We start from the raw sequence: 26,008 nt of genomic DNA on the forward strand, positions 1-26,008 counted from the left end.
ACTGCTGATGATCAGTAAGTCAATCACAGAATAATCACTATTCAGCATCCTCAGAATCTTTGATCAAGCCCGTGGGGGGCTTTCTTCTTTTTCTACTCTCACTAGTAATACTGTATTATTTAAAAAATAAAAATGCTGTTGTGCAATAATATGGCATGAGGTACCATTCTTAATTTTCTAAGAATTTCTTATACAATAGATTGTTCTAGTTCTATTACGGGACCAAGTCCTGTGTTTATGTAAATATACTATGTGTGTAAATGTATGAATCCAGGGTATTTAGAAACTCAAGAGTAAAGATTCAAAGACTTCAATATTTGTTCTAAGTCTTTATTCTTGATATTTCTCAAAATAAACTGAAAATATTAGATAGATATATTCTCTCTTTTTTTTTTTTTTCCAGATAGGGTCTCACTTTGTCACCCAGGCTGGAGTGCAGTGGCAAGATTTCAGCTCACTGCAGCCTCAACCTCCTGGGCTCAAGTGATCCTCCCACTGCAGTCCCCCAAGTAGCTGGGACTACAGGTGCACGCCACCATGCCTGGCTAACTTTTTGTGTTTTCTTTTTGAGGCAGAGTCTCGCCCTGTCACCCAGGCTGGAGTGCAGTGGTGCGATCTCATTGCAACCTCCACCTCCCAGGTCCAATCGATTCTCGTGTGTCAGCCTCCCAAGTAGCTGGGATTATAGGCATGTGGCACCACGCCCAGCTAATTTTTGTATTTTTAGTAGAGACGGGGTTTTGCCATGTTGGTCAGGCTGGTCTTGAACTCCTGGTCTCAAACAATCCGCCCACCTCAGCCTCCCAAAGTGCCAGGATTACAGGCATGAGTCGCCATGCCCAGTGATATATTCTCTTATATATTAATACAATTTTCTCAGTTTATTACTGTTAACAAATATTTATAAAAATATAAAAAAATTATTGAGCATTGAGATAGAATCAATATACTTTCTTCCTCTCCTCTTTACTCTCCTCCATCCTTTTATTCCTATCTTCTTTTCCTTTTTGCCCCTCCCTGCCTTCCATTTATATACCTGTTCGAAAATTTTCACTGCATGTATAGTCAGGAGCAGAATTGTTTGGTACATTCTATATATTAATCTGCTTGTTGTTTTTAGACATTCCGAATATCACCTCCCATTTTGTTAGCTACCTGTTAGCTTTATCTATGTGGTGTCTTTATTGACTATCATTTTAATTTTGATATTAATAAAATTAATCAAGAAGGTTTTGATTCAGATCAAGTTGGAGTAAGCACACTTTCCTCCACCTTTCCCACTGAATGCAAGTAAAAATCCTGAATGGAATACATACAACAATTGATTGCCTGATTTTTGAAAAAATCAATCTTCTCCATAGAATTTAAGTAAGACCCAGAATCCCATAATATTCAAAATGTCCCAGATGCAATAAAAATTGCTTGACATTTGGAGAGCTAGCAAAATTTCAACATTTTATGAAGGACAACAGATAACAATCCCAAGATGACACAGATGTTTGAAGTACAAAATATTTTTTTTCTTTATTAATAGAAATGGGGCCTTGCTGTGTTGGCCAGGTTGGTCTTGAACTCCTGGGCCTCAAGTGATCCTCCCACCTCAGCCTCCCAAAGTGCTGGGATTACAGAAATAAGCCACCATGCCTGGCACAACCAAAGACTTTAAGGCAACTATTATAACCATGCTCCAAGAAATAATTATGAACCCCTTTGAAGCAAATGGAAAGACAGAAAGTCTCAGCAGAGAAATAGAAGACATAAAAAAGGGACCAAATGGAAAGTTTAGAATGAAAAACATACTGCAATAACTGAAATTTTAAAAATTCACTGAATGGCTCAATAGCTGGAATGGAGATGACAGAAGAAAGTCATTGAATTTGAAGATAGATGAATAGAAATTATCTAGTCCGAACAAAAGAGAATAAAGATTGAAGGAAAAGACAAACAGAATCTCAGGGTATTGTGTGGCAGTATGAAAGATCTAGTATTCATGTCTTCAGAGTCTCGGAAGCAGAGGAGAAAAAGTATAGTGCAGAAAAATAGCCAGGCACAATGGCTCATGCCTGTAATCCTAGCACTTTGGGAGGCCTAGGCAGGAGGATTGCTTGAGCCCAGGAGTTCAAAACCAGCGTGGGTAACATAGTGAGACTCTGTCTCTAAAAAAATTAATTAATTATTTAATTAAATGTAAAAAAATTAATGAAAAGAAAAAGTATTTGGAGGAATAATGACAGAAAATTCTCCAAATTTGGCAAAAGACATACACTTATAGGTTCAAGAAATTCAGTGAACCCAAAAAAGATAAACTCAAAAAAATTCCACACCCAAACACATCATGATCAAACTGCTGAAAAAAAGGAAATTAAAAGATATTTAGAACTTAATGACAATACATATCAAAGTGCATGCAACTGAGCTAAAGCAGACTTTAGAGGTCTGCTCTAAAGCTATATTTATAAATTTTACTGTATTCACCAAGAAATGAGAGGTTAAAAAATTAGTGAGTTAAATATTCCAGTTAAGAAACTGTAGGCTGGGGCAGGATGCAGTAGCTCACAGCTGTAATCCCAGCACTTTGGGAGGCTGAGACAGGGGGATTGCTTGAACCCAGGAGTCTGAGACCAGCCCTGGCAACATAGTGAGACCCCATCTCTACAAAAAAGTTTTAAGTTTATAAAAATGAAAGAGAGATTTCAAGCTGGGAACAGAGGTTCATGTCTGCAACCCCAGCAATTTCAGAGACTGAGGCAGGAGGATCACTTGAGGATAGGAGTTTAAGAACAGCCTGGGCAATGTAGTGAGACATTCATCTCTACAAAACAAAGTAGTTTTCTACTATCGTAGCGGTTCTAATCTCATGGGAGAGAGAAGATAACTTAATGTAAAAGGATAAACTTCCCCCCAAAATTATTGAAATAAAAAAAAAGACAAACCATCAACTCAAGGCAATATAGGGTAATAGTAATAGCTTGCACATATTGTTTCCAGTTTTGCAAACTCACTGCATGTATCCTCACAGAAACCTTATGAGATGGGTGCTATTATTGTTTCTGTTTTAAAATTAGGAAATGAAGTCCTAGGTCCACTAAGATGTCAAAGACAAAATAAGCATAGATTTAGTTTTATTTGTGATACTAGAATTGAGAGAAGTGGTCTGAAAAGCTGAGCAGAGGAGGTTGATTTTATAGGCAGAGAAAGGCTGAAGCAAGCTGAAACGAGACAAAAATTGGACTACTTGTTTCAAAGCTACTGTTCTTAGAGGGTTAAAACAGAGGACACTACTTCATTATTGACTTAGGTTGACTGGAATCTGTTTTTCTGGAAAACTGGTCAGTTTCCAAGTTCAGTTTGATTACTGGTACTAAGCACAAGGGACTCCCTTCTGTTTTGGTCTGTTCTGCTGGGGCCTCACACAGGAGGCTAGTTGAAAACAATGGCCTCTCATAAACTTTGTTTAACAAAGGTCACATAACCATTAAGTGGCAGAGCCAGGATTGGAATTTAGGTCTCACCAAACTCTGCAACTTCTAAGCTTCCTCAACGTGTTTCCTTGTGCAGCAAAGTAAAGAAAGGTCATGGTCTGCTGGAGAGAAAAGGGAAGGTAAAGGACACAGCATTGATTCTGAAAAAAGTGCTGATGCTATTGGGAAAATCAGAAGAGTATTAGCAGAAGGGGAATTAAAGAAAATACCATTTTAAAAAATCTCAGGCCAGGCACAGTGGCACAGGCCTGTAATCCCAGCACTTTGGGAGGTGGGGCTGGAGGTGGGCAGATCACTTGAGCCCAGGAGTTTGAGACCAGCCTGGGCAACATAGTGAGACCCCATCACTGCAAAAGAATACAAAAATTAGCTGGCCACAGTGGCATGAATCTGTAGTCCCAGCTACTCAGGAGGCTGAGGTGGGAGGATCACATGAGCCTGGGAGGTGGAGGTTGCAGTGAGCCCAGATCGTACCACAGTACTCCAACCTGGGTGATAGAGTGAGACCCTGTCTCAAACAAACAAATAAACAAACAAAACCCCTCTCTTCGTATCCCTATTTGAATAGATTTTTGTTTATAGGATCCATTGGCAATGTACAATTAAAGGACAATTAGGTTTCAAAACTAGAATGAAAAAGTCCTTTCAGTGGAAATATCGGGCTCCATGAAGGACAGGCACCATGCTTTCAATATACAAAGTGCTTCATTATATGAAATAAAATATATTTCAGAAATACAGTTTATTTCTGAAAACAGAAAAGTATACCAAAAGATTGCTGTATCACATCTCCTGTAGTCAATGGGTTATTGCCAGCGAGGTGAAATGACTTCCTTGTTTTAACAAGCATTCCTTTTGTGAGAAAACATTTGTGTTCAGAGTCTTAAACTACCAGTTCTCTTTGTTGCTTACTGTGAAATTTTGCACGTCATGTTTAACACTAAATTCTACCTGACAGGGACCAGCAGGAGAGCAGTACACCATCCAAGGACTCAACTCTCTGTCCTCATCCAGGCGTCAAAAAGCTGTCCCTTCATGGCCAAGGTGCCTTTCGACCCTTACCTTCCCCCTCCAGGAGGAGCTCTCAGTCTGCACCAGCAACTGGCAAGGCTGTCAGTGAGCCATCTTGCACAACAAACACAAAAGAACCCCAGGGACTTCCAGATCACAACAACTCCATAAGTGAAATTCCTTTCAAGTGCAGTGGGAACGGAAATGAGTTTTACTTAGGAAATTCCCTCCTAGATTCCCCTTCGCAGAGCAACTCAAATTTAGAGAAAAAGGAGTCAGAACTTCATTTGTATGTTATTTCCACAACCTCATCAATATTCCTGCACTTAAAAAGTTCATGGAACAATTATAATATAGTAAGTGTACCCCTAAGTAAACCTTGACCTGAATTTTTATTTATTTTATTTTTTAGAGTAAATAAGCCCTCCTCCCTCCTTTACCTCCCATTTTGGACATTTAGCCTTGGAATTTAATAATATTTTGAAAAACAAAATGTACTGAACAATTAAGGAGATGATTTTATTTAGGTGATTGCAATAGGGAAAAATGCTCATTCATGAGCAGTTTCTGGACGGGCACGGTGGCTCATGCCTGTAATCCCAGCACTTTGGGAGGCCGAGGTGGACGGATCACTTGAGGTCAGAAGTTCGAGACCAGCCTGGCCAAGATAGTGAAACCCTGTCTCTAGTAAAAAATACAAAAATAAACTGAATGTGGTGGCGCGCGCCTGTAATCCCAGCTATTTGGGAGGTTGAGAATCACTTGAACTCGAGAGGTGAAGGTTGCAGTGAGCTGAGACTGCGCCACTGCACTCCAGGGCAACAGAGGGAGACTCTGTCTTAAAAAACAAAACAAAACAAAACAAAACAAAACAAACAAACAAACAAACACCTGGGGTTTTGTAGAGGCAAGTAAGTAAGGTGAGTCAAGGAAGTCATGAAGAAGGAGGGAGATAGGTCTTATCTTGGAATATGTGTGAGCAGGTGGTCTTTTGCAGTTGCTGGGGTGACAAAGACCTCAGGTAAGGTTCAACGTTGTCAGTATTGCTTAGCTGTGCTATTGAAAGTGGGTTGATGGAGGAGACCTTGTTATAGGATCAGATATCTAGAGATCACTAGGCTAAGTCCTTATTTTATAAACGAGGTAACTGAAACACAAATGTTTTTTCTTTTTTCTTTTTTTTTTGAGATGGAGTTTTGGTCTTGTTGCCCAGGCTGGAGTACAGTGGTGTGATCTCGGCTCACTGCAACCTCTACCTCCCGGGTTCAACTGATCTCCTGCCTCAGCCTCCTGAGTAGCTGGGATTATAGGTGCCCACCACCAAGCCTGGCTAATTTTTGTATTTTTGGTAGAGAAGGGGTTTTGCCATGTTGGTCAGGCTGGTCTCGAACTCCTGACCTCGGGTGATCCACCTGCCTTGGCTTCCCAAAGTGCTGTGATTACAGGCGTGAGCCACCACGCCTGGCCGAAACACAACATTTTAAAGTAATTTAGTCAAGATTATATAACTTTAGGGACAGAGTCAGAACTCCCATTTAGGGACCTTTTTATTAGAATCGATTTAAAAAATAAGTAATTATTAAAAGAGTAATAGAATCCCTTTATCTTCAGTAGTATATACTTTTTATTATTAATCTTTCAATATAATAATAATAATTATAAAGGGCTATTTCAGTCAGAAGAAACTAGGAAGCCAGGGTTTTATAAATGGCTAAAATTATGAAAGATTACAAGACAATCCTTAATTTTTTTCTTATACTACTGTTTGGAAGACTTCAAATATTTAAAATTCCTTTCTAAATTTTTAAACTGCTTTCTTCAAATTAAAAATGTAAACAAATTACAAATAGAGGAAAACTCTGGTCTATTAAAAAAAGATCTCATATATTCTAATAGAAAAATGAAAACTTAACTGACTTTAAAAGATCTATGTGAAGACTTCAAAATAACTGTTTATGCTTCCCTGAATTGCCCAGCTTCAGGTTTTAGCACTACTTTTAAATTACGCAGCAGAGGCATGGTTGGAGCACTCAGGCTGGCGAACTCATTACCTGCTAAGCTATAAATAGTCTTTGCAATAATAAATGCAATAACAATAACTAATATCTATTGTTAATTTCCTACTAGATAATAACAATAGAATGGAGCCTGATGCTTCATGGATATTAACTTGTTTAATTTTTACAACAACCCTATGAGGTAGGACTGTTATTCTCATTTTATAGATGAGGAAATTGAGGCACAGAGAAATTAAATGATATATGCAAAGTCACATAGCTAGTGTAGAGCTGGGATTTGAATCTAGGTAGTCCGATTTTTTTTTTTCTATGACCATTGAAATAAATGTGGGTGGAGGAAAACTATCTTTATGAGTTGGTAGATACTATCATTGAAAATAACGTTCTCTTAGCCAGATGTGGTGGCATGCACCTACAGTACTAGTTACTCCAGAGGCTGAGACAGAAGGATCATTTGAGCCCAGGAGTTAGAAGCTCTGCTACACACTACTGCACTCCAGCCTGGGCAATAAGCAAGACCCCATCTTTAAAATAAAAAGTAAGGCCAGGCATGGTGCCTTATGCGTATAATCCCAGTACTTTGGGAGGCTGAAGCAGGTGGATTGCCTGAGCTCAGGAATTCGAGACCAGCCTGGACAACATGGTGAAATCCCATCTCTACAAAAAATACTAAAAATTAGCCAGGCATGTGGTGTGCGTGTACTTGGGAGGCTGAGAGGAGTATTACTTGAGCCTGGGAGGTGGACGTTGTAGTGAGTCAAGATTGTGCCATTTGCACTCCCGCCTGTGTAAAAGAGTGAGACTGTCTGAAAATATATATATAAAATAAAATTTAAAAAATAAAATAAGTTTAAAAATTACAATAATGTTCTACCTCTTCCTTGAAAGATGGAAAATGAATAACCAAATATTTCACATGTAAGTGAGAAATCAGGTTAAAAATTCATTCTACTAACAATAAGCTTCTAGTTCAATATAAACACTTTTTTTCTTTTCTCTTTTTTTTTTTTTTTTGAGATGGAGTTTCGCTGTTGTTGCCCAGGCTGGAGTGCAGTGGCGCGATCTTGGCTCACTGCAGCCTCTGCCTCCCGGGTTCAAGTGATTCTCCTGCCTCAGCCTCCTGAGTAGCTGGGATTACAAGCACGCGCCACCATGCCTGGCTAATTTTTGTATTTTAGTAGAGACAGGGTTTCACCATGTTGACCAGGCTGGTCCTGACCTCCTGACCTCAGGTGATCCGCCTGTCAAGGCCTCCTAAAGTGCTAGGATTACAGGGGTGAGCCACTGTGTCCGGCCACATTAGACATTTCAACTTTCTCTGTACTTTTACATAAAATTAACCCAAACCATCTAATTAGAAATTACCAGCACTCATCCTGATTTTAAGGATTTCCAAAGAGCTGAGCCTCCTTCCATAATCCATTTTATCTGTAACATTCACCAAAAATAGTTACACCTGGGTTGTTAAGTGCCTTAAATTTTGTAAAGATGAAATGTGGTAATTCTTTGCCTTGTATACATTGTGAAGATAGCTGCTACAAAGCTAAATATGGGATACCCCAAATTAAAATTCTGGATTTAAAGAAAACATAAATATTTGGAGAGGGAAGAAAGGCTGCTTAAAAAAAAAAAAAAAAGTAGAACAATGACAAAAGTAGTAAGAAAAAGCACATATCTCCCCTGCCACCATCCACCCACTACACCACTCTGATATTAAGCACAACACAGGTTGGGTGGCTGAGGCGGGTGGATCACCTGAGGTCAGGAGTTTGAGACCAGCCTGCCCAACATGGTGAAACGCTGTCTCTACTGAAAATACAAAAATTAGCTGGCCGTGGTGGCCACCTGTAATCCCAGTTACTCAGGAAACTGAGGCAGGAGAATTGCTTGAACCTGGGAGGTAGAGGTTGCAGTTAGCCAAGATCGTGCCATTGCACTCCAGCCTGGGCAACAAGAGCGAAACTCCATCTCAAAAAAAAAAAAAAAAAAAAAAGCTTGTCTGCAGTGTCAAATCAGCAACATTTCAGAAATTCCTTCTGACATGTCTTAAACCTCAACATAAATAAAAGATTATTTAGAGAAATTGCTGAACACTGTATGTCTATTTTGAGGACCCAGAATAAATGAGAAATGGCAACACTAAAGATTTAAGGAAGAATAACTCCATAGTTACTCTTAATCTTCATACTAAAGATTTAAGGAAGAATAACTCCATAGGAAATAGTTAACAAAAGTGTTGTATATCTATGCTATGGAATACTAAATAATCATTAAAAGGATTGATATTGGTTGGATGCAGTGGCTCATGCCCGTAATCCTAGCACTTTGGGAGGCTCAGAAGGGAGGATCGCTTGAAGCCAGGAGTTCAAGACCAGTCTGGTCAACATAGCAAGACCCCATCCCCACTAAAAAATAAAAAGTAAAAAATTGGCCTGGCATGGTAGAACATGTCTGTAGTCCTAGCTCTTCAGGAGGCTGAGGCAGGAGGACTGCTTGAGCTCAGGAGTTTGAGGCTGCAGGGAGGTATGATCATGCCACTCTACTCCAACCTGGGTGACAGAGTGAGACCCTGTCTCCTTAAAAAAAAAAAAAAAAAATTTGAAGTAAATCGGTAAATCTTTTTTTTTTTTTGAGACGGATTTTCCCTCTTGTTGCCCAGGCTGGAGTGCAATGGTGCGATCTCGGCTCACCGCAACCTCCGCCTCCCAGGTTCAAGCAATTCTCCTGCCTCAGCCTCCCGAGTAGCTGGGATTATAGGCATGCGCCACCATGCCCATCTAATTTTTATATTATTAGTAGAGACAGGGTTTCACCATGTTGGCCATGCTGGTCTCGAACTCCTGACCTCATGATCTGCCCACCTTGGCCTCCCAAAGTGCTGGGATTACAAGTGTGAGCCACCGTGCCAGGCCATAAATTGGTAAATCTATATACACAGACATGAAAAATCATCCACCATATATTAAGTTAAATCAAGTTCCAGATTAATATATGTGATATAATTTAGGATTAAATATATATTATAAAAATATATAAATACTATAAATTTATGTGTTTATAATTCATATGCCTTTATATGCCTCGAAGGACCTAAACCAAACAGATGATAGATACTTTAAAAAATGTCAGACACAAGGTCTTGCTCTGTTGCCCAGGCTGGAGTGTAGTGGCACAATCATAACTCACTGCAGCTTCCAGCTCCTAGACTCATTTGATCCACCTGCTTCAGCCTCCAAAGTAGCTGAGATTACAGGTGCGAGCCATGGCACCTGGCTCCATGATCAGACACGTTGCATAGTGGGATGGAAGGGGTAGGGAAAAATAGAGAACCTTTATCCTTTACTTTATCTAAACTGTGTGATTTTGATAAATGATTTCATTTTATAATGAGCAAGTGTTATATTTAAAACTTTTAAAAAACTAGATAAGAAAAAATTCCCTGTGGTATTATTAAACACTAGAATGAGCTTTACAAACAAATCGTGTACTATAGGAGGGCTTAAAGAATAGATATATAATATTGACTAAAGGTAGGGGGAATTGATCTTCAGTAAATAAAAATTCTAACAATTTCTACTTTTTCCTTTTTCAGAAAGCTACCCTTTTACAAGATCCCTTCTATGCTAGTGAGTTCAGTCGCGCTATTGGAAGTCAAAAGCCATATAGGTAAGATGTGATGATGTATGATAAAGTTCTATGGGGGATTTTTCTCTCCTCTTTGCCTCTCCTTTTTTTGAGACTGAGTCTCGCTATTTCCCAGGCTGGAGTGCAGTGGCGCAATCTTGGCTCACTGCAACCTCCACCTCCTGGGCTCAAGAGATTCTCCTGCCTCAGCCTCCTGAGTAGCTAGGACTCCAGGTGCCCGCCACCAAACCCGGCTAATTTTTGTATTTTTTAGTGGAGACAGGAGTTTTGCCATGTTGGCCAGGTCGGTTAGATTGGTCTAATCTCAGGTGATCCTCCTGCCTCAGCTTCCCAAAGTGCTGGGATTACATGTGTGAGCCACCGCGCCCGACCCTCTTTGCCTCCCCTAACGCTGTGTTGTATGTGTGGCTATCACAATTGTATCTCCACCTCATCTGCCTGCCCTGACAGTTAAGTCCGCAAACACAAGTATCCACTGAACATCTTCTGTATGTCTCATAGGAACCTTAAAGTCAATATATTCAAAAGAGAACTCAGCATCTTCCCTCTGGAACCTGACTTTCCTCTTGTGTTTCCTAACGCAGGGAATGATGTCATTATCCCCAGATCACCTGAGCCAGAGTCCTGGAAGTCACCCTTGCCTCCTCTCTCCCCTTCACCGTTTCCGGCATCCAGCCACTCACCGCATGCCTTATGTATTGCTCCTTTACTATCTCTGGATAACGTCCACTTCTTTCCATGGCCACTCACTCAGGCCCAGTTATCTCAGTTCTGGGCTCCTACAGTGTTTTCCTAGCTGGTCTGTCTGCCTTCACTCTTGCTCCTCTTCAGCCCATTCTCCATTACAACAGAGGAATCTTTCTGAAGCACAAATCTGATCATGTAACTCCTCCCAGGAAGCTTCCCATTGCCCTTAAGTGAAAGTCTAAACAGCGTACAAAAAATATGTATGACATCTCTTTTTATGTTTCTGTCCTCAACTGTTGTATCCATCCTCACTCTTGCCCTAAGTTCCTGCTCCAAATGAACTTCTCACAACTCTCAGGAAGCTCCCTGTTCTCTTCCCTCTGGAGCCTATCATGATGGCACCTCTTCTGGAACACTACTGTACTCTTCTTCCTCTTCCTGAATAACTTCAGCTCTTCCTGAATAACTTCAGCTCATCGAGTCTCAGCTTATTGATCATTTTCTCTGAAAATCTTTCTTGACACTCCAGAACATAACGTCCTATGTTCACACTTTTTTTTCTTTCTGTTTTGTTTTTTTTTTTCTGAGACAAAGTCTTGCTCTGTTGCCCAGGCTGGAGTGCGGTGGCGCAATCTCGGCTCACTGTAACCTCTGCCTCCCGGGTTCAAGCAATTCTGCATCAGCCTCCCAAGTAGCTGGGATTACAGTCACCCGCTACCATGCCTAGCTAATTTTTTTATTTTTAGTAGAGACTGGGTTTCACCATGTTGGCCAGGCTGGTCTCAAACTCCTGACCTCATGATCCTCTCCCTTCAGCTCCCAAAGTGCTGGGATTACAGAGTTGAGCCACCACGCCTGGCCTGCTCACACATCTTGTAGTACTTACCAGTCTGCATTATGATGGCCTGTTTCATTATTTGCTGCCCTGTTATGCAATACATTCCTTAAGGGCAGGGACCCTAGAATGAATGGATAAATAAGATAAGATAGAGACTACTGATCATAAGTAGTCTCTACTACTTATGAGAACAGAGCATAAAGGGCCCTATATGCAAGGCTAAGGAGTTTGAATTGTATCCAGACTTCAGAGTTCTACTATATTCTTATCACAGTTTGGCGATATGGTAACTACTACAGGTATATGGTAGTAGTTACTCGTGATGTGACTCTCTCTTCCATTAGATTGTGAACCCCTGGAAGGCAAGGACTATGCCTTGTTACTCTTGGTCTTTTTCTTACGTAAAACAGTGCTTTGCACACAGTAAGCACTCAGTGAATTGACGGTGTTAGCAATTTTGATATCATATAAGTCATGAAGTATATTGGAGAGTTAAGTAAATGAGCTGAGAGTAAGTTAATTTTAAAAGATGCATATTCATTCCCCACTAAAAGGGACCAACGTTCCTTAGAGGCATGGCTGATTCTAGGTCTGGGGCAGGACATACGCAAAATGAGTCTGAAACAGTTTATTCCAGAAAGCAAGGACAGGGCCCTGAGTAAAGGGCACAGGAACCCACATGAAGGAGCTCCCAGTAACCAAAGATGGGACAACTTGAGCATCAGAAAAAAATAAGAAATGAGGCCAGGTGCAGTAGTTCACACCTGTAATCCTCGCACTTTGGGAGGCTGAAGTGGGTGGATCACCTGAGGTCAGGAGTTCGAGACCTGCCTGGCCAACATGGCGAAACCCCATCTCTACTAAAAATACAATTAGCTGGGTGTGGTGGCGGGCGCCTGTAATCTCAGCTACTTGGGAGGCTGAGGCAGGAGAATCACCTGAACCTGGGGGGTGGAGGTTGCAGTAAGCTGAGATTACTCTAGCCTGGGTGAAAGAGCAAAATATAAGAAGAAGAAGAAAAAAATAAGAAATGAGATGATTGAAACATAATGAATATATAAAAATTCAGAAGTGTATAACAATGCATGATAGAGAGAGGGCCCTCCCTCCCCACCTCCAAGGAAATAAAACACATGGAACATTAGAAAAAAGTAGGGCACCAATTCATTACTCTGCAAATCATCAAACAAATGGAAAAAAATAATATATCCTTCCTTTCCTCCATGAACCGTAACCAGTTCAGGATAACCAAGTAGCCCTAGGTGATGAGTACAAATTTTATTTTACAGAATTCCAGCTAATAAATGCGGAAGGCTTAATAGAATTAGAAAATTACATTTTTTTAGCCTGTAATGAAATGACAAATTCATTTAACAATCTTCAGTGGATGAAACCATTAGACAGAAAGGTGAAATGGGGCCAGGTATGGTGGCTCATGCCTATAATCCCAGCACTTTGGGAGACCAAAATGGGAGGAATGCTCGAGCTCAGGAGTTTGAGACCAGCCTAGGCAACAAAAAAATTTAAAAATGCTGGGTGTGCCTGTGGTCCCAGCTACTTGGGAGGCTGAGGTATGAGAATCCCTTAAGTCCGGGAGGCAGTGGCTGCAGTGAGCTGAGATGGCACCACTGCACTACAGCCTGGGCAACAGAGCAGCACTGCATCTCAAAAACAAACAAACAAACAAACAAACAAACAAACAGTGTGAGTATGCTAGTCTTAAAAAGGAAGGAAATTCTGCTACTACCACATGGATGAACCTTGAAGACATCATGCTAAGTGAAATAAGCCAGATACAAAAGGGCAAATATATGATTTCACTTATGTGAGGTACCTAAAATAGGCAAATTTGTAGAGACAGAAAATGGAATAGAGATCTCCAGGGGCTGGGGAGAGTGGTGAAGGGAGAGTTATTGTTTAATGGGTATAGAATTTCTGTTTGGAAAGTTGAAAAAGTTCTGGAAATGGATAGTGGTGATGCTTGTAGACCACTGTGAATGCACTTAATGCCACCAAATTGTACACCTAAAAATGGACATGATGGGAAACTTTGTTATATATATTTTAGTCCAATTTTTAAAAAAGCAAATACGTGTGTTTGTATGTGTATGTAAGAGAATAGATAAAACCACATTGGCAAAATATTGAAAATTATTAGAGCAAGGTGATGGGTACATGGGATTCCTTCCTTCCTTCTTTCCTTCCTTCCTTCCTTCTTTCCTTCCTTCCTTCCTTCTTTCCTTCCTTCCTTCCTTCTTCCTTCCTTCCTTCCTTCCTTCCTTCCTTCCTTCCTTCCTTCCTTCCTTCCTTCCTTCCTTCCTTCTTTCCCTCCCTCCCTCCCTCCCTCCCTCCCTCCCTCCCTCCCTCCTTCCTTCCTTCCTTCCTTCCTTCCTTCCTTCCTTCCTTCCTTCCTTCCTTCCTTCCTTCCTTCCTTCCTCCCTCCCTTTCTCCCTTCCTTTCTCCCTCTCCCTCCCCTCCCCTCCCCTCCTCTCCTCTCCTCTCCTCTCCTCTCCTCTCCTCTCCTCTCCTCTCCTCTCCTCTCCTCTCCCTCTCCTCTCGTTTCCTGATGGAGTCTTGCTCTGTTGCCCAAGCTGGAGTGTAATGGCACGCTTTCGGATCACTGCAACCTCCACTTCCCAGGTTCAAGCAATTCTCCTGCCTCAGCCTCCTGAGTAGCTAGGATTACAGGCATGCACCACCATGCCCTGCTAATTTTGGTATTTTTAATAGAGGAGGGGTTTCACCATGTTGGCCAGGCTGGTCTCGAACACCTGACCTTAGGTGATCTGCCCGCCTCAGCCTCCCACAGTGCTAGGATTACAGGGATGAGCCACCACCCAGCCGGGTACATGGGATTTCTTATAAAATTTTCTCCACTTTGATGTATGTTTGAAAATTTCCATAATAAAAAATTTTATTGCTTGATGATGTGATATAGAAAAAAGCTTTTTGAAAGACTTAAGAAACATAACAAGCAAATATAAGAAGCATCTTATTTAGTCTTGATTTTAACAAACCAAATGTAAGAAAACATTTTCATATTTTATGTATGTATGTATGTATATATGTATATATGTATGTATGTATGTATTGAGACAGGGTCTTCTGCTATCACTCAGGCTGTAGTGCAGTAGCATGATCTTGGCTTACTGCAATCTCCGCCTCCCAGGCTCAAGCAATTCTCATGCCTCAGCCTCCTGAGTAGCTGAGACTATGGGCATGCGCCAGCATGCCTGGTTAATTTCATGTAGTTTTTTTAGTAGAGACTGGGTTTTGCCATGTTGCCCAGGCTGGTCTCGAACTCCTAAGCTCAGGCAATCCACCTGCCTGGGCCTCCCAAAGTACTAGGATTACAGGTATGAGACACCGTGCCCAACCGTTTATATTTTATTTACTTTTGAGAGAGGGTCTTACTCTGTCACCAGGGCTGGAGTGAAGTGGCTTGATCACAGCTCACTGCAGCCTCAACCTCCTGGGCTCAAGCAATCCTTCCACCTCAGCCTCCCGAGTAGCTGGGACTACAGGCACACACTACCACGGCTGGCTAATTTTTTCTTTTTCTTTTTCTTTTTTTTTTTTTTTTTTGTAGAGATGGAGTCTCATTATATTGCCCAGGCTGGTCTGGAACTCCTGGGTTTAAGCAATCCTCCCACCTTGGCCTCCCAAAGTGCTGGGATTTACACCCCTGGGCCACCACGCCCAGCCATAAAAACACATTTTTAAGTCAATAGAACAATTTGAAAATGGACTGAGTCCTGCCGGGCGTGGTGGCTCACACCTGTAATCCCAGCACTTTGGGAGGCTGAGGCAGGCAGATCATTTGAGGTCAAGAGTTCAAGGCCAGCCTGGCCAGCATAGTGAAACCCTGTCTCTACAAAAATACAAATATTAGACAGGCATGGTGGTGCATGCCTGTAATCCCAGCTACTCGGGAGGCTGAGGCAGGAGAATCGCTTGAACCTGGGAGGTGGAGGTTGCAGTGAGCCGAGATTGTGCCACGGCACTCCAGCCTGGGTGACAGAGCAAGACTCCGTCTCAAAAAAAAAAAAAAAAAAAAAAAAAAAGACTGAGTATTAGCAATAACAAAGAATTTTTGGTAATTTTGTAGGAAGTGATAATCATTTTGTAAGAAAGTATTGATTTTATTTAGAGATGCATTCTGAGGTATGTAAGAGTTAAGTGACATAATATTTGGGATTTCTTTTTTAAAATGTTATATGGATGGCTTAAAATTTCTATAGGGGTTCAGATGTTTACTCTAAAAAAAGCATCAGTTTTCATTTTGGTGTTTTATTTAAAGTGATTTTAAAGCTAATTGTAATAAAAAAGACTCAAATTCTGTGTGTGGGTGGCTTGAAATTTATTCCTGAAGGCAAGAAGGATGAGTTCTACCACTCTCTTGGCTCAGGAAAAGCGTATTTCTTACTATTTCCTGAAAGCAACATACTTAAAATGCAATGATTTCAAATGCACTGTGAAGGATGCAGTGATACACAAGAAATAGCCTCTACCTGCAAGACATCTTCAGTTCAAAAGGAATAAACATCCTTTAGGTTTTCAATTCATAACTGTGTCACAGATGGGACGGTTTTGCAACCTGACCACTGTGAAAATCATACACAGCGCTTCTGAGATCATATAGGAGGAGCCTTTCCAGTGCTTTACAAATGTGAGCTATTATTTATAGTAAAGGTCTGGAAAGATGAAAAAATACAGGAAAAATAGAGCTTATTATTGGATTAAGAATCCTTCCTGAGGCTGGGTGTAGTGGCTCACACCTGTAATCCCAGCACTTTCAGAGGCCGAGGTGGGCGGATTACTTGAGGCCAGGAGTTTGAGACCAGCCTGACCAACATGGCAAAACCTTGTCTCTACTAAAAGTACAAAAATTAACCAGGTGTGGTAGTATGCACTTGTAGTCCCAGCTACTCTCAGGAGGCACAAGAATCGCTTGAACCCAGTCTGGGTGACAGAGCAAGACTCTGTCTAAAAAAAAAAAAAAACAAAAAACCGCCCCCCCCCCCAAAAAAAAACCAAAAAAAAAAAAAAAAAAAAGAAACACCTTCCTACAACATTATTTTGGTGAATTTATGTTTTCCACCTGATGAAAATAGAGTATCTGTTAACATTAGTATAGATTTTCCTCTTATTCCTAAATTGAATAATAGAGTCTTCTGGCATTCGACTTTTTCTTATTTCTTCAGTCAAATGAAGTTTGTCATCTATGTATAAGCTAACATTTTCTGAATCCTCAAAGAAATTATTATTCATAACTTACCTGCAGTAATATAGAATGTGTACTCTAACTTGAATTTATGATGTGTATGAGACCTCCATTTATGTATGAATTGATTTTTAGTCTGAAGAGATTAGTATGCTGTTTTCTGTGAAAATTTTTTTGGCCATTAAAAAAAATTAGTTTGGCATTACAATCTATTATCCTAGTTGGCAAAGGATTAAAAACAGTTTATTTTTATTGCGGATCTTAGCAAATTGCTGACTCCAAATGAAAAAACAGGAAAATCAATTTCAAAATAATTCTGCTGATACTGTATCTTATTTGAGTTTTTGCTTTTCTAAGCTCTTTTGTTTGTAAAATCTACATTTCTGTTGTTGGAGTTCTAAAAGAGTAGAGGGATTTCATAGTTATTTTTTAAATGAAATATGGTGGTAATTAGATGTGGATAGCGAAGCAGGATCTCAAACTTATTCCTGCTTTATTTAGAGACCATTTATCAAACACTTAGTGTGTATGAAGACATGCATTAACTAAAATATCAAAATAGCACATTTGGCTGGGTGTAGTGGCTCACACCTGTAATTCCAGCACTTTGGGAGGCAGAGGTGGGTGGATCATCTGAGGTCAGGAGTTTGAGATCAGCCTGACCAACATGGTGAAACCTCATCTCTACTAAAAATACAAAAAATTAGCTGGGCATGGTGGTGCTCGCCTGTAATTCCAGCTACGCAGGAGGCTGAGGCAGGAGAATTGCTCGAACTCAGGAGGCAGAGGTTGCGGTGAGCCAAGATCACGCCACGGCACCCCAGCCTGGGTGACAGAGTGGGGTACCGTCTCAAAACAAACAAACAAAAAACCTGGCACATTTGGATCGGTACTATCATTATTCCTATTTTACACATGAGGAAATTGAGGCACAGAGAAGCTATGTAACTTGACCGTGATAATGACCTAACTGAGTCGGGGCAGATCTAGGATTCTGACCTCAGTCTTCATGCTCATAATCATTATGCTCCTCTGCCTCTCTGCTTGCTATTATTGAATTCGTAATGATCAGTTTCCCTCCAGCACCTCCACTAGGAAAGAGACCATTTTTTCAAAAAAAGTCTTAATTTTCAGGTTAATAAGAGCGACTCATTGATTGGACAAAGGAGAACATCTTAGATGTTTTTTAAATAAAGGGAGAGGTAGTAGGCAAGTACCAACATTCCATGCAGTAGCTAGTATTGGGATAAACGGCTGGTATAGGTTTCTGGAGTAAGTGGTAAAAAATGTTTTTACTTCAAGTCAGAAATTTTAAGATTCCATCAATCTACATAGAACATGAACTATCTTTCCTACTGTTACCTTGCACCCTGGCTTTCTGAATTTGTGTGAGCGTAGACAGGTTAGTTAAACCTCCCTACAACTTCCTGTAAAATGCGATGGTAATTCCCAGCTCGATCCCCACAGTGGAGCCAGCTCAGTGCAAGAACGAGTCTACCAGTCTACGGAAAGCACTCAGGCCAGAGCCGGCCACCTAGTCAGTGCCCAGTTAAGCACAAGTTGTTATTACTGAGCACAGTGGGAGGTGGAAACAATATTTAACCCGGAGACATTTTTTCCAAGTTGCTGAAAGTCAGCTGAGGGGCTAGGATAGGTACATGAGTAACTAACTACAATGAGTGAAACGGGATTAATGTGATACTAGGAGTGTGAAAAAACTGCCGTGGGAGAAGGGCTGCATTTGTTGGTGGAATTAGGGAAAGATCTGAGGAGAAGGCTTTTCTGCTAAGCCAGCTTTTCCTTAAGTGTGGAATGCACATGGTTCAGTAATGGGAGATGATTCCAGGTGGTACTCTGATATGGCATGAAACAAATTTGAATTCCATGGTGGAAATATGCGATTCCTTTTTCCAGCTAGGCTGAGCTCATCAGGGAGAACCTCTCGGCTTGGGGCCACTAGTGACAGTTCTGGAACACATGCTCATCTGCCCTTTCCTCACAGAGAAGCCAGCTTCAGGCTCAGACCATGGAGCATTGACTTAAAATTTATGGTGCTTTCATGCCATTTACACAAAGTGATACTGGTTTTCCCTGGAAAGTGACACAACATTTTCTTTATAAACTTCTTAAAAAAAAAAAAAAAAAGCTAGTTGATTGAAAGAAAAATATTACCTAAAGGTTCATGGATTATGGTAAATGAAAGAGGGACAGAAATTTACCAGGGACAGTGAGAGTATTCCTGGTATAAGAACAGCTTGAGTTAAGGGGCATGGGCAAAAAACTATGTTTGGAGAGTAACAAACAGTTCAATTTGCGGGGAGCAAGTTTCACTACTGATGAGTACTAAGGCTAGAAGAATAAAACTATTTGAAAAGCCCATTAGTAACAAAGTTTAACAAACCTGTCAGTAATCATCGATATTCCTAAACTGCTATTTCTTACCATTTTGTAAGTGGAAAATTTTCTTCTGTTTCTGTAGATCTGAGGAGAAAATTAAGCACTTCGGTCAACTTAAATCTGAACTTTTTCTTAAAGACAATTCTTTGAGGAGGATACTTCCTTTAATTATGGAACTTAAAGCAGCAGCCCAGAAAAACTTCATTCTGAAAAGGCTTTTCTGGAAGGTAAGTGTTTTGTTTTATTTTTAATCTTTAAAGCTTGTGTCTCCTGTTTACCAAATATAAGCATAAATTAAAATATAAATAAGTGTTGTCTTGTATTCTGATGCTGTATTTTTAAATGTCGATAAAATTTAATGTAGTCATGTCTTAATGCTGGATACTTTGTGATGTAGTCAGTAATGTATATGTGTGTGTCAAGGGGAGATGGGAAGAGAAGGGAGTGGTAGCAAAAAGTAGCTCCCATGCATTGGGTTGGCAGAGCCAACGGAGTGGTATTAGGAGGAACATTTTTGGCATGCAAGATATATAGACAGTGAGATGGGAAAATAGATTTTAAGAAGTTTTTGTTTATTTTTTATTTTTTTGAGACAGTCTTGCTCTTGTCGCCCAAGCTGGAGTGCAATGGCATGATCTCAACTAACTGCAACCTCTGCCTCCCAGGTACAAGCCATTCTCTTGCCTCAGCCTCCCAAGTAGCTGGGGTTACAGGCACCCACCACCACGCCCGGCTAATTTTTTGTGTTTTCAGTAGAGACAAGGTTTCACCGTGGTGGCCAGGTTGGTCTTGAACTCCTGACCTCAGGTGACCCACCTGTCTTGGCCTCCCAAAATGCTGGGGTTATAGGCATGAGCCACCACACCCTGCCTGTTTATTTTTTTAAACAGAGACAAGGTCTCACTCTGTTGCCCAGTCTGGTCTCAAACTCCTGGACTCAAGTGATCCTCTTGCCTTGGCTTCCTAAAGTGCTGCAATTTCAGGCATGAGCCACTGTACCTGGCTGATTTCAAGATGTTTTATTGTGCAGTTTTCTGTACTGTAAAAAATAATTTAAAAATTATTTTTGAGTATAGGACTGGTATTTTTAAAAATGTGACTCCTGGGGAGGCAAGGCAACCTCATTCTTACTCAGTAAATTACAGATGCCTCATTTTCAGGTTCAGGTGAAAGAGTTAAGAAGCCCAGGTGAGTAACCTGGTGTGGCGTTAATGAGGCCTAGGTGAGAGGGTGAGCCCTGCCTAGGGCTGCGTTCACGTTGATTGCTACATATTTTATCCTAATTCTGGCCATTGATCACATAAGTAGCTGCCATCATTTTACTGAGCAATGGTAAAGCATGTGCACTCCCAACTGTACAAAGCAGTCCTGGCCATTTATTAGCTTCTAGGTCCTTCATATGTGGGTTGACCAACCATTTCGGTTTGCCCAGATTAGGGTGACCAACTATTCCAGTTTGCCTGGGACTAAGGAAATTCCTGCAATATTGGAAAGCTAGAACAGTTCCAAGCAAATCAGTACGGTGAAGGCAGATAAGCTGTAGAGAGTAATATGCCAAATGTCCCACCATACCGAGACACTGAGACTCAGGTAAGGATGATATAGTACTGCATAGTCTAAAATGGTTGGTGCTGGATAGATCCTGTGAGGAATATGGCATCCAAGTTTTGACTCTAGAACTTCAGAAGATTGTGGAAAATATGACCAACCAAGTAAGACCAATCCATCTTGGTTATGAAGATGGAATGGAATTCATGTGGAAAGGGTAAATAAATTAGGATTATCTTCTTCCCAAATAAACCTCTCCAGTCCATCCCACACACAGTATCAATTTAATCTACAACCCTGATTGTATGGGGTTTCTTGTTCAACAGTTTCTTGCGACTTTCCTTACTAAATTAAGTACAGACTTTGGCTTCTTCATTTAAGGCTGTCCCCTAATCACAGATTTCAAATCTGGACAGGTATGGCCTTTATTTTAGTAGGCTGGGGTTATCAGGAAGGGGCTGTGTATTAGTCCATTCTCACACTGCTATAAAAAGACTACATGAGACTGGGTGATTTATAAAGAAAGAAGGTTTAGTTCACTTGTTCCTGGACCAAACCAAGGGTCAGGCTGCTTATTCTCATGGCCCAATAATGAGACACAGATGAACTGGGAAAGAAGGGAGTTTATTTCTGTAACCAGTAACAGGGAAAAGGCCTCGAAATTATTGCCAGACCAACTCAAAATTACAAGGTTTTCCAGAGCTTATATACCTTCTAAGCTATATGTCGACATGTAAGTGCATTCATCTAAAGCCATAAGTGATGAACTTCTTTTAATCTATGCCTAAGATTAGATCGGGACCTAAGGAATGTCCTTAAGACCTTCCTCTGGGGCCTCAGTAAATTTACTTAATCTAAATGGGTCCAGGTCCTGGGGTGATTACCTTTATCTTGCCTCCTACTAAACCACGGAGGTTTGGGGAGTTCCCTCAGACCACCAATAAACTTGTTTGTGGAGGCCTGGGGAGTTTCTTCAGACCCCCAGTAAAACTCGTTTAATTCTAAACAGGTCCTGTTAAGAATTCCTTCATTATCTTGTCATGCTTCAAGGCCCAGGAAAGGCCTGGGCAAAACTCCTGGTGGGCTTTTGTTACCTCCCAGCCTTTGTGTAAGGACACTGGCTCTATCAGCTTTTAACATTTAATGTAACCACTCAGTCAGCGCAGGAACAGTTGTTATGGAGGCCTGTCTGTTCAGCTGTTATGAAGACCTGGCCTGCCACAGACTTAGAGTTCCACATGGCTGGGAGGCCTCAGGAAACTTGCAATCATGGCAGAAGGCGAAGGGGAAGCAAGGCATGTCTTACATGGCAACAGGAGAGAGAGAGAATGTGCAGAGGAAACTGCCACTTTTAAACCATCAGATCTCATGAGGACTCCCTCACTATCATGAAAAAAGCATGCATGATCCAATCACCTCCCACCAGGACCCTCCCTCAGCAGCGGGGATTACAATTCAAGATGGGATTTGGGTGGGAACACAGAACTGGACCATATCAGGCTACCATCTGGATAAGGTGGGCACTGGGAAAACGAATCCAGATGTAGATGCTCCTGGAAAAGGCACAGTGCCTAAGAGTGAGGGCCATAAGAGTGAGCTAAATGAAATATCAGGATATTTTAGCATGTGGGTGAATTACACCTGGATGTCTGCACAAACATTTGGCACCAGGAAGATCTGCTTGTTTAGGGTGTGGGGACGGAGGTTTTATGGAATGTGAGGACATAAAGATTGTCAAGAGTAAATTCAGCAGCTGGGAGAGGACTGGGAAAGGACTTAGGACAGTGCCCAAAGAGGAAGTCCACCCAGATACACTGGACACAATCAGGGACTGGATTTAAAGTGCATGTTTAGGTAGGAGAACTGAAGTACCACTTAAGGGTCAGATTAAGAAGGATGTTGATGTGTACTCCTAATGGGATCAGCACCAGTGTTAGTCTAGAGGTCATTTAAGCATCTCCAATGTAAAAACAGGGCTGGTACCTGTGGCCTAGGCTGTGGAGCAAAAAATTGATGGAGAGAAAGAGAATTAAGGTTAGAACTAACAGACCCGACCAGCCACTTCATCTTCTCTCTCACCTCTGTCCTCTACAAGATCGAGCCATGTGGGATAATTTGGATACCTGTTCTCCTTAGCTCTCTTTTCTCCCTGCTGTTTGATTTCTCTAGAATACTGTTCTTCTAATTTCTCTTGTTAAAAATCATACACATTCATCAAGGCTAAGCTCAAATGCCATTTTCTACCTTTCTTGTCATGCCGAATGGGGAACTTTAGTACCTTCCTCCTTTTGATCTTCTCTGTCAATTCTGTGCCATAGAACTTTTTTTGATGTTTTATAATCTGCATTGTTCAATACAGCAGACACTAGCCACATGTGCCTTTTAAGCACTTGAATGTGGCTAGTGACTAAAAAAGTAAAATGTTAATTTTATTAAATTTAAATTAATTTAAATAGCCACTTGTGGCCAGTAGCTACCGAGTTGAACAATGTAGTTCTATGACATCTTTCATAGCACTTCCTCTTTAACAATTATCAGACAGGTTTCATGCCTAATCGGTGTGAGGCTTGGTGACAGGTATTAGAAATACAGCATGATTATGATACAGTTCCTACAATCAAGAATTAGCACATATCCTCCCTTTTACTATAGTTATTGGTACATTTTTCTTATTTATCATAATATGCTATAAGCTTCTGTAGGACAAGTATATATCTTACTTCCTTTTGTATTCTCCCTCAGGCCAAATACAATGCATGCATATTCCAGGTGCTGTAAGCTATTCATATTGAATTGCAAATCTGTTCTCTTGTGAAATATTAACCTAATCTGATGTCTAAAAATGAAGCTTTCATGATCTGTTTTATACTTGAAAACACTGCAGCCATTATTTAATAGAATGTTCTTACCTGAGCTAAAACAGATCTTCTCATTCGGTTGTCAAAAATGAAAGGCCAAAGTGAATGGAGAAAGAAATAATTCAAATAGGAAGAGAGGAAGTCAAATGGTCTCTGTTTGCAGATGACATGATGGTATATTGAGAAAACCTCACCGTCTCAGCCCAAAATCTCCTTAAGCTGATTAGCAACTTCAGCAAAGTCTCAGTATACAAAATCTATGTGCAGAAATCACAAGCATTCCTATATACCAATAACAGACAGAGAGTCAAATCATGAGTGAACTCCCATTCACAACTGCTACTAAGAGAATAAAATATCTAGGAATCCAACTTACGAGGGATATGAAGGACCTCTTCAAGGAGAACTACAAACCACTGCTCAAGGAAATAAGAGTACACAAACAAATGGAAAAACATTCCACACTCATGGATAGGAAGAATCAATATCGTGAAAATGACCATACTGCCCAAAGTAATTTATAGATTCAGTGCTATCCCCATCAAGCTACCCATTGACTTTCTCCACAGAATTGGAAAAAACTACTTTAAACTTCATATGGAACCAAAAAAGAGCCTGCATAGCCAAGACAGTCCTAAGCATAAATAACAAAACTGGAGGCATCATGCTACCTGACTTCAAACTATACAAGGGTACAGTAACCAAAACAGCATGGTACTGGTACCAAAACAAATATATAGACCAATGGAACAGAACAGAGGCCTCAGAAATAACACCACACATCTACAACCATCTGATCTTTGACAAACCTGACACAAACAAGCAATGGGGAAAGGATTCCCTGTTTAATAAACAGCATTGGGAAAACTGTCTAGCCATGTGCAGAAAACTGAAACTGAACCCCTTCCTTACACCTTATACAAAAATTAACTCAAGGTGGACCTAAAACCATAAAAATCCTAGAAGCAAACCTAGGCAATACCATTCAGGACATAGGCTTGGGCAAAGACTTCATGTCTAAAACACCAAAAGCAATGGCAACAAAAGCCAAAATTGACAAATGGGATCTAATTAAACTAAAGAGTTTCTGCACAGCAAAGAAAATATCATCAGAGTGAACAGACAACCTACAGAATGGGAGAAAATTTTTACAATCTACCCATCTGACAAAGGGCTAATATCCAGAATCTACAAAGAATGTCAACAAATTTACAAGGAAGAAACAACCCCATCAAAAAGTGGACAAATGATATGAACAGACACTTTTCAAAAGAAGACATTTATGCAGCTAACAAACATACGAAAAAAAGCTCATCATCACTGGTCGTCAGAGAAATGCAAATCAAAACCACAATGAGATACCATCTCACACCAGTTAGAATGGTGATTATTAAAAAGTCAGGAAACAACAGATGATGGAGAGGATGTGGAGAAATAGAAACGTTTTTACACTGTTGGCAGGAGTTTAAATTAGTTCAACCATTGTGGAAGGCAGTGTGGTGATTCCTCAAGGATCTAGAACTAGAAATACTATTTGACCCAGTGATCCCATTACTGGGCATATACCCAAAGGATTATAAATCATTCTACTATAAAGACACATGCACACGTATGTTTATTGTGGCACTATTCACAATAGCAAAGACTTGGAACCAACCCAAATGTCCATCATTGATAGACTGGATAAAGAAAATGTGGCACATATACACCATGGAATACTATGCAGCCATAAAAAAGGATGAGTTCGTGTCATTTACGGGTCATGGATGAAGCTGGAAACCATCATTCTCAGCAAACTATCACAAGGACAGAAAACCAAACATGTTCTGCATGTTCTCACTCATAAGTGGGAGTTGAACAATGAGAACACACGGACACAGGGAGGAGAACATCACACACTGGGGCCTGTCAGGGGGCAGGGGGCTAGGGGAGGGATATCATTAAGAGAGATACCTAAGGTAGCTGACGGGTTGATGGGTGCAGCAAACCACCATGGCACATGTATAACAAAACTGCACATTCTGCACATGTACCCTAGAACTTAAAGTATGAAAAAAAAAAAAGTAAATGGCTAGTCTATTTGGGATCTTTCTACGCTTTAGTGGAGTCCCCCTTGGCCCTATCCCCAACCACGCCATCAAACCCACTAGCCTTATGTTCTGTCTCATCCACAACCAAAATCTATCCTCAGATTTGTTTTCACAAAATTAGCATATATGACTAATAAAAGTCAACATCCTTTAAGATTTTTTTATTTAAATTGTTATCATAGCCTTAAGGTAAAGCAGTGGTTTTTCAAC

General features: G+C 40.6%; 1 protein-coding gene across 2 annotated transcripts in view; it reads left to right on the top strand.

Moving 5' to 3' along the window:
- Positions 1-26,008, top strand: part of C10H12orf56 (chromosome 10 C12orf56 homolog) — a 115,553-nt gene that overhangs the window by 64,409 nt on the left and 25,136 nt on the right. The window contains exons 4-6 of one of the 2 annotated variants that reach the window (XM_010386922.2): positions 4,441-4,849; positions 10,104-10,177; positions 19,385-19,529. In XM_010386922.2, coding sequence (XP_010385224.2) covers positions 4,441-4,849; positions 10,104-10,177; positions 19,385-19,529 — 628 coding nt within the window. The remainder of the gene's footprint in view (positions 1-4,440; positions 4,850-10,103; positions 10,178-19,384; positions 19,530-26,008) is intronic. The other variant, XM_010386923.2, reaches the window with a different exon arrangement.

The sequence above is a fragment of the Rhinopithecus roxellana genome, chromosome 10, assembly GCF_007565055.1.
Source record: "Rhinopithecus roxellana isolate Shanxi Qingling chromosome 10, ASM756505v1, whole genome shotgun sequence".
Classification (NCBI taxonomy): domain Eukaryota; kingdom Metazoa; phylum Chordata; class Mammalia; order Primates; family Cercopithecidae; genus Rhinopithecus; species Rhinopithecus roxellana.